General features: G+C 34.9%; 1 protein-coding gene across 1 annotated transcript in view; it reads left to right on the top strand.

Moving 5' to 3' along the window:
- Nucleotides 1-9942: 9942 nt before the first annotated feature.
- Nucleotides 9943-15072, top strand: part of phox2bb (paired like homeobox 2Bb) — a 5860-nt gene continuing 730 nt past the window's right edge. Inside the window, exons 1-2 of the mRNA XM_062039914.1 lie at nucleotides 9943-10207; nucleotides 14805-14992. Coding sequence (XP_061895898.1) covers nucleotides 9967-10207; nucleotides 14805-14992 — 429 coding nt within the window. The 5' untranslated portion in view covers nucleotides 9943-9966. The remainder of the gene's footprint in view (nucleotides 10208-14804; nucleotides 14993-15072) is intronic.

The following is a 15072-nucleotide window of genomic DNA, read 5'->3' as shown; positions in this document are numbered from 1 at the left end:
CACTATTTAGTACTGCCATGTATACTTTGTACACTATTTAGTAGTGCCATGTATACTTTGTACACACTATTTAGTACTGCCATGTATACTTTGTACACACTATTTAGTACTGCCATGTATACTTTGTACACACTATTTAGTACTGCCATGTATACTTTGTACACTATTTAGTACTGCCATGTATACTTTGTACACACTATTTAGTACTGCCATGTATACTTTGTACACACTATTTAGTACTGCCATGTATACTTTGTACACACTATTTAGTACTGCCATGTATACTTTGTACACACTATTTAGTACTGCCATGTATACTTTGTACACACTATTTAGTACTGCCATGTATACTTTGTACACACTATTTAGTACTGCCATGTATACTTTGTACACACTATTTAGTACTGCCATGTATACTTTGTACACACTATTTAGTACTGCCATGTATACTTTGTACACACTATTTAGTACTGCCATGTATACTTTGTACACACTATTTAGTACTGCCATGTATACTTTGTACACACTATTTAGTACTGCCATGTATACTTTGTACACACTATTTAGTACTGCCATGTATACTTTGTACACTATTTAGTAGTGCCATGTATACTTTGTACACACTATTTAGTACTGCCATGTATACTTTGTACACACTATTTAGTACTGCCATGTATACTTTGTACACACTATTTAGTACTGCCATGTATACTTTGTACACTATTTAGTACTGCCATGTATACTTTGTACACACTATTTAGTACTGCCATGTATACTTTGTACACACTATTTAGTACTGCCATGTATACTTTGTACACACTATTTAGTACTGCCATGTATACTTTGTACACACTATTTAGTACTGCCATGTATACTTTGTACACACTATTTAGTAGTGCCATGTATACTTTGTACACACTATTTAGTACTGCCATGTATACTTTGTACACACTATTTAGTACTGCCATTACAGTTCATGTGGACTTACAGTTAATGTGGACTTGCAGTTCATGTGGACTTACAGTTAATGTGGACTTACAGTTCATGTGGACTTACAGTCCAGATCCTTGGGAGATCCTCACGTCCTCCAAGAACTCCTTTGCTTCCTAATCTCATCTCCCACTATCTCATTGTTATGATCATCATACTCCCACTCCCACTCACTCACCTGATGCATGATGGGAACTAGGAGGAGGAGGAGAAGAAGGAGAAGGAAAAGGAAAAGGAAAAGGAGAAGAAGAAGCAGAAGAAGAACAAGAAAAAGAAAAAGAAGAATAAGTAGAAGAAAAAGAAGACGAAAAAGAAGAAGCAGAAGCAGAAGAAAAAGAACAAGAAGGAGAAGGAGGAGGAGGAGAAGAAGAAGAAGAAGACGAAGGAGGAGGAGAAGAAGCAGAAGAAGGCGAAGAAGAATGTGAAGACGAAGAAGAAGAAGAAGGAAAAGAAGAAGAAGAAGCAGAAGAAGGAGAAGACGAAGAATAAAAAAGAAGGAGATGAAGCAGAAGCAGAAGAAGAATAAAAAGAAGACGAAGAAGAAGAAGAAGAAGCAGAAGAAGGAGGAGAAGAAGAAGAAGAAGACGAAGCAGAAGAAGGCGAAGAAGAATGTGAAGACAAAGAAGAAGAAGAAGGAAACGAAGAAGAAGAAGCAGAAGAAGGAGAAGACGAAGAAGAAAAAAGAAGGAGAAGAAGCAGAAGCAGAAAAAGAATAAAAAGAAGAAGAAAGAGGATAAGAAGAAGAAGAAGACGAAGAAGAAGAAGCAGAAGATGAAGAAGGAGGAGGAGAAGAAGAAGAAGATGAAGAAGAAGAAGAAGAAGAACAAGAAGCAGAAGAAGAAGAAGAAGAAGGAGGAGGAGAAGAAGAAGAAGACGAAGAAGAAGAAGAACAACAAGAAGCAGAAGAAGAAGAAGAAGAAGAAGGAGGAGGAGAAGAAGGGGAAGAAGCAGAAGAAGAATGAGAAGAAGCAGAAGAAGAAAAAGAATAAGGAGGAGGAGCAGAAGAAGAATAAGGTAAAAAAAAAGGGAGAAGAAGACAAAGAAGAAGAAGAAGACGAAGATGAAGATGAAGAAGAAGGAGAAGGAGAAGAAGGAGTTAGAGGAGGAGGAGAACAAGGTAGAGAAGGAAGGGGGAAGTGACTGGTGCAATGGATGTGGAGTGGATCTAGTTCATAGTGTGAGAGTCCAGTCCATAGTGGATCTAGTTCATAGTGTGAGAGTCCAGTCCATAGTGGATCTAACATAATAGTGTGAGAGTCCAGTCCATAGTGGATCTAACATAATAGTGTGAGAGTCCAGTCCATAGTGGATCTAACATAATAGTGAGAGAGTCCAGTCCATAGTGGATCTAACATAATAGTGAGAGAGTCCAGTCCATAGTGGATCTAACATAATAGTGTGAGAGTCCAGTCCATAGTGGATCTAACATAATAGTGTGAGAGTCCAGTCCATAGTGGATCTAACATAATAGTGTGAGAGTCCAGTCCATAGTGGATCTAACATAATATTGAGAGAGTCCAGTCCATAGTGAATCTAACATAATATTGAGAGAGTCCAGTCCATAGTGGATCTAACATAATAGTGTGAGAGTCCAGTCCATAGTGGATCTAACATAATAGTGAGAGTCCAGTCCATAGTGGATCTAACATAATAGTGTGAGAGTCCAGTCCATAGTGGATCTAGTTCATAGTGTGAGAGTCCAGTCCATAGTGGATCTAGTTCATAGTGTGAGAGTCCAGTCCATAGTGGATCTAACATAATAGTGTGAGAGTCCAGTCCATAGTGGATCTTACATAATAGTGTGAGAGTCCAGTCCATAGTGGATCTAACATAATAGTGAGAGTCCAGTCCATAGTGGATCTAGTTCATAGTGTGAGAGTCCAGTCCATAGTGGATCTAACATAATAGTGTGAGAGTCCAGTCCATAGTGGATCTTACATAATAGTGAGAGTCCAGTCCATAGTGGATCTAACATAATAGTGAGAGTCCAGTCCATAGTGGATCTAACATAATAGTGAGAGTCCAGTCCATAGTGGATCTAACATAATAGTGTGAGAGTCCAGTCCATAGTGGATCTTACATAATAGTGAGAGTCCAGTCCATAGTGGATCTAACATAATAGTGAGAGTCCAGTCCATAGTGGATCTAACATAATAGTGTGAGAGTCCAGTCCATAGTGGATCTTACATAATAGTGAGAGTCCAGTCCATAGTGGATCTAACATAATAGTGAGAGTCCAGTCCATAGTGGATCTAACATAATAGTGAGAGTCCAGTCCATAGTGGATCTAACATAATAGTGAGAGTCCAGTCCATAGTGGATCTAACATAATAGTGAGAGTCCAGTCCATAGTGGGGCCAGCAGGAGACCATCTTGAGTGGAGCCAGGTCAGCAGCACAGAGACGTCATCAGCTGATGCACAGATGAGTGGTCCAGCCTGGGTCTAGACTTCATGTGAGAGTCCAGTCCACTGGGAGACCAGCAGGAGATCATCTTGAGTGGAGCCAGGTCAGCAGCGCAGAGACGTCACCAACTGATGCACAGATGAGTGGTCCACCCTGGGTCTAGACTTGGAACAGCTAGTGCTTCATCTGTGGTCACCTGATCACCTCTCCACGCAGGAGAGGGGGGCAGAGCAGAGAAGAGAAGTGACAGATCAACTGGTCTAAAAAGGGGTCTATTTAAAGTATGCAAATGAGTTTCAAGATGGGACTTAAATGCTTCTGCTGAGTTAGCATCTCTAACTGGTACTGCTAGAACATTCCAGAGTACTGGAAAACGCTCTATAGCCTGCAGACTTTTTTGGGGGGCTCTGGGAATCACTAATAAGTTCTTAGAACTTAGATTTCGGTCCGGGACATATGGTACAATACAATCAGCAAGATAGGATGGAGCTAGTTTAAGAGTTCTGGTTTCTCCTGTCAACCGATGAGTGCGCCTTTTAGGGGCCTTTTTTTTAGCTTTAGCGATGCTATACTATCAATGGTGTTGCGCAGGGCATCGTTAAAGTTGTTAGTGATGTTATCAATAGAGCCCACATCATTTGGGAATGGTGCCATTACCGAAGGCAGTAGGCCAGCAAGAGTCATAGTTGTGACAATGAGTTAGAACTTTGCACACATTACTTTAGTGTACGGGAGTATCCTAACTTTGGAGGTGGTGACACCCCGGACAAGCACGAGATCTATCGTATTACCGTTGCAATGCGTGGGTTCATTTATTATTTGTGTAAGACCACAGCTATCAATTACAGTCTGGAGGGTCTGATGGAGTATTCATATGGATGTTAAAATCCCCCATTATACCTATATTATCTGCATGTCACTAGAGCATGAAATAACTCTGGAAATTCATTCATGATGTGAGTTGTGTATTATTCTAGCAGAAATGCTATGTGTGCAGGGATTTTACAGCCTGGCGCTGGTTAGTTCTAGTTTGATTACGTGATTAACTTTGCGTACCGCGAGATGGCGCCAACATACCACTAGTGGTACGCATACCACAGTTTAGGAATCACTATTGTAGGGAAATGTAGCACAATGTAGCACAATGTACATCAATATAAATCATTATAAAACTATATAGTTTCATATAAATCATTATAAAACAATGTAGTTCAATATATTACATTATAGAACAATGTAATTCAATATATTACATTATACAAAAAGTAGAACAATATAGATTAATATACTACATTATAGAATAATGTAAATCAATATATTACATTATAGAACAACATTAATCAATAAATTATAGAGCAATGTAGATCTATATATATCATTATAGAACAATATAGGTCAATAAATTACATTATAGCACAATGTAAATCAATATAAATATGTTAGACGATGTAGTTAAATATATTACATTATACAAAAATGAGAACAACAGAGATCAATATATTACTTTATAGTACAATATAGTTCACTATAGATTATATAAATGATTATAGCAAATGTAGGTCGATGTATTACATTATAGAACTAAAGATTATATGAATCATTATAGTTAATGTAGATCAATATATTACATAATAGAACAATGTAGATCAATACATTACATTATAGCACACTGTAGATCACTATGGATTATATAAATCATTATTGAAAATTTAGATCAATATATTACATTATAGAACAATGTAAATGAATAAAAATCATTATAGCACAATGTAGTTAAATATATTACATTGTACAAAAAGTACAACAATATACATCAATATATTACATTATGGAACAATGTAGATCACTATATTACATTATAGGACAATGTAAATGCTGAATTTCCCCCAGGGATCAATAAAGTACTTTCTATTCTATTCTATGCTAAATCACTATAGTTTATATCAATCATTATAGGGCATTGTAGTTGTATATAGATCAATATAAATCATTATGAAACAATGTAGTTAAATATATTACATTATCCAAAACGTAGAACAACATGGACCAATATATTACATTATAGAACAATACAGCTCAATATATAAATTTATAGTACAATATAAATCAATATATTACATTATAGCCCAACATAGCTCAACATATCACTTTATAGAACAATATAGACAAATACATTACATTACATAACAACATAGATCAATATATAACATTATATAACAACATACATCAATATATTATAGAACAATATAGATCAATATATTACAATACAGAACAACATAGATCAATATATTACTTTGTAGCACAATATAGATATATATGTTGCATTATAGAACAATGTAGGTCACTATGGATTATATAAATCATTATAGAAAATGTAGATTAATCTGGATCAATATAAATCACTATAGTACATTATAGTTGAATATAGATCAATATAAATCATTATGAAACAATGTTGATCAATATAGATGAATATATTGCATTATAGAACAATGTAGTTAAATATATGACATTATACAAACAATAGAACAACGTAGATCAATATATTACATTATAGACTATGCCTATAGATTGTATAACTCATTGTAGAACAACATAGATCAATATAGAACAATATATATTAAGATATTACATTATGGAACAATGTAGATCACTATAGATTATATAAATCATTATAGAAAATGTGGAACAATATAAATCACTATAGAACATTATAGTTGAATATAGATCAATTATGAAACAATGATGATCAATTTAGATCAATACATTACATTATAGAACAATCGATAAAGGTGACTATAAATCTAATTAAGATCAATATAAATAATCATTGAGGAATATAGATTTTTGTAGAAGAAAATAGATCAATAATATTTATTTGCATGATGGCAAATGCAATTAATCAATATTATTATGTTTCATATTGATTATGTTTTGTTTTGAAGTGATGAGAAAATACATTCAACATTATTTTTTATTTGTTTTTTTTGTTGTTGTTTTTTGTTGGCATTATAAATACAAATAAAATATGGATTCATTTGAATTGGCTTAAAATGTGTGTTTATAGTTCTTACAATAATCTTCTCCATTAAAAGATCATAATGTATATTTTATAGCATTTTATAGAATAATTATATAGTTTGAAAACATTACATAGGTTACAACAGTTTCACAGTTTAAAAATATCTTATAATTATAATATAAGTTATAATTATAATATAAATTTCATAGTTTTAAACTTTTTTAAGAATAAATCATGTTTATAGTTTTAAAATATTTGATGTATTAAAACATGTTTGTTGCAGCTGAGATAGGCTCCAGCACCCCCCGCGACCCTCAAGGGGACAAGCGGTAGGAAATGGATGAACATGTTTGTAGTTTGAAAACATTCTGTAGATTAAAAGATGCTTATAGATTTGAAATGGTTTGAAAGATTAAAACATGTTTATAGTTTTAAAACATGTTATAGATTAAACCAGGGTTATAGTTTTGTGTAGATTAAAACATGTTTATAGATTTAACACCTTTTAAAGATTAAAACATGTTTATAGATTTAACACCTTTTAAAGATTAAAACATGTTTATATTTTTTAAACCTTTTTATGCATTAAAACATGTTTATATAAAACCTTTTATGGATTAAAACGTGTTGAAAATTCTAAACATGTTAGAGATCAAAGCATGTTTATAGTTTTCAAATATTTTATAGATTAAAGCATGTTTATAGTTTTCAAATATTTTATAGATTTAATTTTATAGTTTAAAAACATTTTATAGACAACATTTGTTTGAATAGTTTATGGTTTTAAAACATTTTAGAAAAACATGTAATAGTTTTGAAACATTATTCCCAATCTTCTACATCAACGTGATGTCATTTTTTTCATAAAGTTGCATTTTATATCAAACATTTCCGTTTGTCGTTTTACAGAAAAATTGCAGTTAAATACAAAAAATGTGAAATTCAATTTAAATTCTGTCGGGTTTTTTTTGGTTTTTTTAAGAGAAACTGCGGACTTGAACTAAAAAATAAAACCATTCAAATAAAGCGAAACCAATCAAATGCATGCAGGCAATAATCATATTTACTCGTTCTAGAAAGATTAAGATTCGTTTGGCAACATTAAACACTATGTTATTATTATTATTATTGATCCGATGTATCCCAATAAAACAGCAATACACGCACGCACGCACGCACGCACGCACGCACGTTGTTTATACAAACAATACAATGATGTTGTATAATTGTAATAATGACTGTCATTATTTTAGGAAGCAAAGCAATCGAATCCTTTCTAAAATAGTATTATTTAATTATTCATCCTTTTGTTCTACAATTGAATATTTCAATTTAACGAATTATTTCATTCTCTTTATTGCTGACGGAATAAATATTATCTGACAAAAAAACATTTTTTTGATGAATTTTTAACACAAATCAGGTGGGAATTATTTTTGTTTATTTTTATTTGATGCTCACAAAACGAAAAATCATATTTTCTGTTTTTTTTTTGTCATGAACGCGGCACGGAGAAAAGAATGAAGAGGAGAAAAAAGAAGAGAAGAAAAGAAGAGAATACGATTTGCCGCGAAAGGAATGAAATGCAGCTGGAAGATGGCAGGAATGGATGAATTATCAACAACTGTCGTTCTTTTTTGAAGTGCTGTGATCGGATTAAAGGACGCAGGAGGGAAGGATGGAGGGATGAAGGAAGGAGCGAGGGATGAAGGAAGGAGGAATGCAAGTGTAATCTGAGAGGACGACTTTTTGTTATGTGGAAATATTTAAATTAGTCCCACTTGAAGGAGGGATGAAGGAAGAGACGAAGGAGGGCTGAAGGAAGAGAGGAAGGAGGGATGAAGGAAGAGAGGAAGGCCGGATGAAGGAAGAGAGGAAGGAGGGATTAAGGAAGAGAGGAAGGAGGGATGAAGGAAGAGAAGAAGGAGGGTCGAAGGAAGAGAGGTAGGGTGGATGAAGGAAGAGAGGAAGGAAGGATGAAGGAAGAGGGGAAGGAAGGATGAAGGAAGGATGAAGGGAGAGAGGAAGGATGGATAAAGGAAGAGAGGAAGGAAGGAAGAAGGGATAAAGGAAGGAGGGCTGAAGGAAGAGAGTAAGGGTGGATGAAGGAAGAGAGGAAGGAGGGATGAAGGAAGAGAGTAAGGGTGGATGAAGGAAGAGAGGAAGGAGGGATGAAGGAAGAGAGGAAGGAGGGATGAAGGAAGAGAAGAAGGAGGGTCGAAGGAAGAGAGGTAGGGTGGATGAAGGAAGAGAGGAAGGGTGGATGAAGGAAGAGAGGAAGGAAGGATGAAGGAAGAGGGGAAGGAAGGATGAAGGAAGAGGGGAAGGAAGTATGAAGGAAGAGGGGAAGGAAGGATGAAGGAAGAGAGGAAGGAAGGATGAAGGAAGAGAGGAAGGAAGGATGAAGGGATAAAGGAAGGAGGGATGAAAGAAGAGAGTAAGGGTGGATGAAGGAAGAGAGGAAGGAGAGATGAAGGAAGAGAGGAAGGATGGATGGATGAAGGAAGAGAGGAAGGTTGGATGAAGGGAGAGAGGAAGGAAGAGAGGAAGGTTGGATGAAGGAAGAGAGGAAGGAAGAGAGGAAGGTTGGATGAAGGGATAGAGGAAGGGTGGATGAGGGGAGAGAGGAAGGTTGGATGATGGAAGAGAGGAAGGTTGGATGAAGGGATAGAGGAATGATGGGTGAAGGAAGAGAGGTAGGAGGGATGAAGGAAGAGAAGAAGGAGGGTCGAAGGAAGAGAGGAAGGAGGGATGAAGGAAGAGAGGAAGGCTGGATGAAGGAAGAGAGGAGGGTTGGATGAAGGGAAAGAGGAAGGTTGGATGAAGGGAGAGAGGAAGGGTGGATGAGGGGAGAGAGGAAGGAGGGATGAAGGGAGGGAGGAAGGTTGGATGAAGGAAGAGAGGAGGGTTGGATGAAGGAAAAGAGGAAGGTTGGATGAAGGGAGAGCGTAAGGGTGGATGAAGGGAGGGAGTACGGTTGGATGAAGGGAGAGCGTATGGTTGGATGAAGGGAGAGCGTAAGGGTGGATGAAGGGAGGGAGTACGGTTGGATGAAGGGTGAGCGTAAGGTTGGATGAAGGGAGGGAGTACGGTTGGATGAAGGGAGAGCGTAAGGTTGGATGAAGGGAGGGAGTACGGTTGGATGAAGGGAGAGAGTAAGGTTGGATGAAGGGAGAGTGTAAGGTTGGATGAAGGGAGAGTGTAAGGTTGGATGAAGGTTGGATGGGTTATTGTTATGTAAAGAAGGTATGTCTATGTGAGTGGGACTTGACTTGAAGGTCTGCAGAGCCGCTGTGGCTCTTGGGGGTTCGTGAAAAAGTGCTGGTGTTGCTATAAAGGAGACAGTTTAGGACCAGGAGGCGAGCCGTGCACATCGAAACATCTTCTTGCTCCTCTTGCTCCTCTTCGTCCTCCGCACAAGCCGCCGTGCACATCTAAACATCTTCTTCGAGCCGTGCACATCTAAACATCTTCTTCGAGCCGTGCACATCTAAACATCTCCTTGCTCCTCCGCCGTGAAGCGCCCTCGTTCCCCGGGAAGCTGGCCCGATGTATAAAATGGAATACTCCTACCTGAATTCGTCCGCCTACGAGTCGTGCATGGCCGGCATGGACACCGGCAGCCTGGCCTCGGCCTACGCCGACTTCAGTTCGTGCAGCCAGGCCAGCGGCTTCCAGTACAACCCCATCAGGACCACCTTCGGGACCGCGGCCGGCTGCCCGTCCCTCACGCCGGGATCCTGCAGCCTGGGCGCGCTGCGAGACCACCAGAGCGGCCCGTACGCGGCAGGTAACGGAATCCGCGGCAACTTGCTTACACAAATGAGAGAATTCATCGAGTGATCGATAATTCGGTTACCGGGAGGAGGCGACGCGCTCCGTCACGGCCGATACCGAAACAGAATTATCTTAATGTATTTACGGTAATTGGATAAGCAAAGTGCAAAAGTCGGTAATGAGCAGATTGCCGGGAATTTATCAGACAATATTAGTTGATGTACATCGATATGACTACTTATGACTATTACTTAATATCAATTTGATTGTTTATGACAATATTAGTTCATAAACATCGATATGACTATTTATGACAACATTAGTTGATGTAAATCAATTTGACTATGACAATAATAGTTAATGTACAACGATATGACTACTTATCACAATATTAGTTGATGTATATCAATTTGACTATTTATGACAATATTAGTTGATGTATATCAATTTGACTATTTATGACAATATTAGTTGATGTATATCAATTTGACTATTTATGACAATATTCGTTGATGTATATCAATTTGACTATTTATGACATTAGTTGATGTATATCAATTTGACTATTTATGACAATATTAGTTGATGTAAATCAATTTGACTATTTATGACAATAATAGTTCATGTACAACGATATGACTATGACAATATTCGTTGATGTATATCAATTTGACTATTTATGACAATATTAGTTGATGTAGATCAATTTAACTATTTAAGACAATATTAGTTGATGTATATCAATATGACTATTTATGACAATATTAGTTATTGTCATAAATAGTCACATCGTTGTACATTAACTAATATTGTCATAAATAGTCATATCGTTGTACATTATTAGTTTATGTATATCAATATGACTATTTATGACAATATTAGTTAATAAACATCAATATGACTATTTGTGACAATATTAGCTGATGTACATTGATATGACTATGACAATATTAGTTCATATCAATATGACTATTTATGACAATATTGGTTCATGTCAATATGACTATTTATGACAATAATAGTCAATGTACATCAATAGGGCTATTTATGACAATATTAGTTGATCTACATCGATATGACTATTTATGACAATATTAGTTCATATCAATACGACTATTTATGACAATAATAGTCAATGTACATCGATATGACTATTTATGACAATATTAGTTGATGTACATTGATATGACTATTTATGACAATATTAGCTGATGTCATCAATATGACTATTTGTGACAATATTAGTTAATGTACATCGATATGACTATTAATGACAATATTAGTTAATGTCATCAATATGACTATGACAATATTAGTTATTAATATGACTATTTACGACAAAATTAGTTATCAATATGACTATTTATGTATTTAGTTGATCTACATCGATATGACTATTTGACAGTATTGGTTAATACCAATATGACTATTTATGACAATATTAGTTAATATCAATATGACTATGACAAAAATAGTTAATGTACATTGATATGACTATTTATGACATTAGTTAATGTACATCGATATGACTATTTATGACAATATTAGTTGATGTATATCAATTTGATTATGACAATATTAGTTGATGTACATCGATATGACTATTTATGACAATATTAGTTGATCTACATTGATATGACTATTTGTGACAATATTAGTTATCAATATGACTATTTACGACAAAATTAGTTATCAATATGATTATTTATGACAATATTAGTTAATGTACATCGATATGACTATTTATGACAATATTAGTTCATATCAATATGACTATTTATGACAATAATAGTTAATGTACATCGATATGACTATTTTTGACAATATTAGTTCATGTACATCAATATGACTATTTATGATAATATTAGTTAATATCAATTTGACTACGACAATATTAGTTTATATCAATTTGACTATTTATGACAATATTAGTTCATGTACATCAGTATGACTATTTACGCGAGTGTGAATGTTGTCTGTCTATCTGTGTTGGCCTCTGTGATGAGGTGGCGACTTGTCCAGGGTGTACCCCACCTTCCGCCCGAATGCAGCTGGGATAGGCTCCAGCACCGCCCGCGACCCCGAGAGGGACAAGCGGTAGAAAATGGATGGATGGATAGTTGATATCAATTTGACTATTTATGACAATATTAGTTGATATCAATATGACTATTTATGACAATATTAGTTGATGTACATCAATATGACTATTTATGACAATATTAGTTGATGTACATCAATATGACTATTTATGACAATATTAGTTGATGTATTTCAATATGACTATTTATGACAATATTAGTTGATGTACATCAATATGATTATTTATGACAATATTAGTTGATGTACATCAATACGACTATTTATGACAATATTAGTTGATGTATTTCAATATGACTATTTATGACAATATTAGTTAATATCAATTTGACTATTTATGAGAATATTAGTTTATGTATATCTATGACTATTTATGACAATATTAGTTGATATCAATATGACTATTTATGACAATATTAGTTGATGTACATCAATATGACTATTTATGACAATATTAGTTGATGTATTTCAATATGACTATTTATGACAATATTAGTTAATATCAATTTGACTATTTATGAGAATATTAGTTGATGTATATCAATGACTATTTATGACAATATTAGTTCAAGTACCTCAATATGACTATTTATGAATATATTAGTTGATGTATATCAATTTGACTATTTGACAAAATTAGTTAATGTACATTGATATGACTATTTATGACAATATTAGTTGATGTACATCAATATGACTATTTATGACAATATTAGTTGATGTCATCGATATGACTATGACAATATTAGTTGATGTACATCGATATGACTATTTATGACAATAATAGTTAACGTACATTGATATGACTATCGTTATGACAATTTTAGTTGATGTATTGTATATCAATTTGACTATTTATGACAATATTAGTTGATGTATATCAATATGACTTTTTATGACAATATGAGGTGGTGATGTATTGTGACATGAATATGTGAATACTTGAACATATGAGGTGGTGATGTATTGTGACATGAATATGTGAATACATGAACATATGAGGTTGTGATGTATTGTGACATGAATATGTGAATACATGAACATATGAGGTGGTGATGTATTGTGACATGAATATGTGAATACATGAACATATGAGGTTGTGATGTATTGTGACATTGAGTGGACATGAATGTGTGAATACACGACAATATGAATGTATGATGTGTTGTGATATGTGACAGACTGTGATATTAATGTGTGATCACATGACCATATGAATGTATGATGTATTGTGGCATGAATATGAGAATGATGATAATATGAGGTTGTGATATATTGTGACATGAATGTGTGAATACATGAACATATGTGATGTGTTGTGATCTGTGACAGATTGTGATATTAAATGTGTGAATATGAATGTGTGAATACATAAACACATGATATGATATGTTAATGTGTGAACATGAATGTGTGAATACATGAACACTTGATATAATACTAATGTGTGAACATGAATGTGTGAATACATGAACACATGATATATGACAAGCGGTAGAAAATGGATGGATGCTATATGATACTAATGTGTGAATACATGAATGTGTGAATACATGAACACATGATCTATGATACTAATGTATGAACATGAATGTGTGAACATGTGATATATGATACTAATGTGTGAATACATGAACACATACGATATGATAGGATAGGATATAAATGTGTGAACATGATTGTGTGAATACATGAGCACATGATATGATACTAATGCGTGAACATGAATGTGTGGATACATGAACACATGATATGATATATTAACATGTGGATACATGAACACATATGATACTAGTGTGTGAATATGAATGTGTGAATACACAAACACCTGATATGATGTATTAAAATGTGTGAACATGAATGTGTGAATACATGAACACATGATATATGATACTAATGTGTGAATACATGAACACATGATATGATACTGTGTGAATACATGAATGTGTGAATACACAAACACATGATATGAAATATTAATGTGTGTGTGAACATGAATGTGTGAATACATGAACACATGATATATGATATTAATGTGTGAACATGAATGTGTGAATACATGAACACATAATATATGACAAGCGGTAGAAAATGGATGGCTGGATGATACTGTATATGATACTAATGTGCGAATACACGAATGTGTGAATACATGAACACATGATATATTATATTAATGTGTGAATACATGATATATGACAAGAGGTAGAAAATGGATGGATGGGTGATATATGATACTAATGTGTGAATACATGAATGTGTGAATACATGAACACATGAAATATGACAAGCGGTAGCTAAATGGATGGATGGATGGATGATATATGATACTAATGTGTGAATACATGAATGTGTGAATACATGAACACATGATATATGACAAGCGGTAGAAAATGGATGTATGGATGATATGTGATACTAATGTGTGAACACATGATATGATAGTAACGTGTGAATACATGAACACATGATATAATAGTAACGTGTGAATACATGAATGTACTCCTCAGTTCCGTACAAGCTGTTCACGGACCACGGCGGGCTGAACGAGAAGCGCAAGCAAAGGCGCATCAGGACGACTTTCACCAGCGCGCAGCTCAAAGAACTGGAAAGAGTTTTTGCAGAGACGCATTACCCGGACATTTATACGCGGGAAGAATTGGCGCTAAAGATCGACCTGACCGAAGCCAGGGTGCAGGTATGCAAAGTGCTGCTTGCAATAATACTACATCCGCTAGACTGTTTTTCAAAACAAAGCGGTGATTATGGACTGATGTC

This window comes from Entelurus aequoreus, linkage group LG28 (assembly GCF_033978785.1).
Source record: "Entelurus aequoreus isolate RoL-2023_Sb linkage group LG28, RoL_Eaeq_v1.1, whole genome shotgun sequence".
Classification (NCBI taxonomy): Eukaryota; Metazoa; Chordata; class Actinopteri; order Syngnathiformes; family Syngnathidae; genus Entelurus; species Entelurus aequoreus.
Note: the sequence above shows the minus strand (reverse complement) of the source record. Positions and strands in the feature narration are given on the sequence as shown.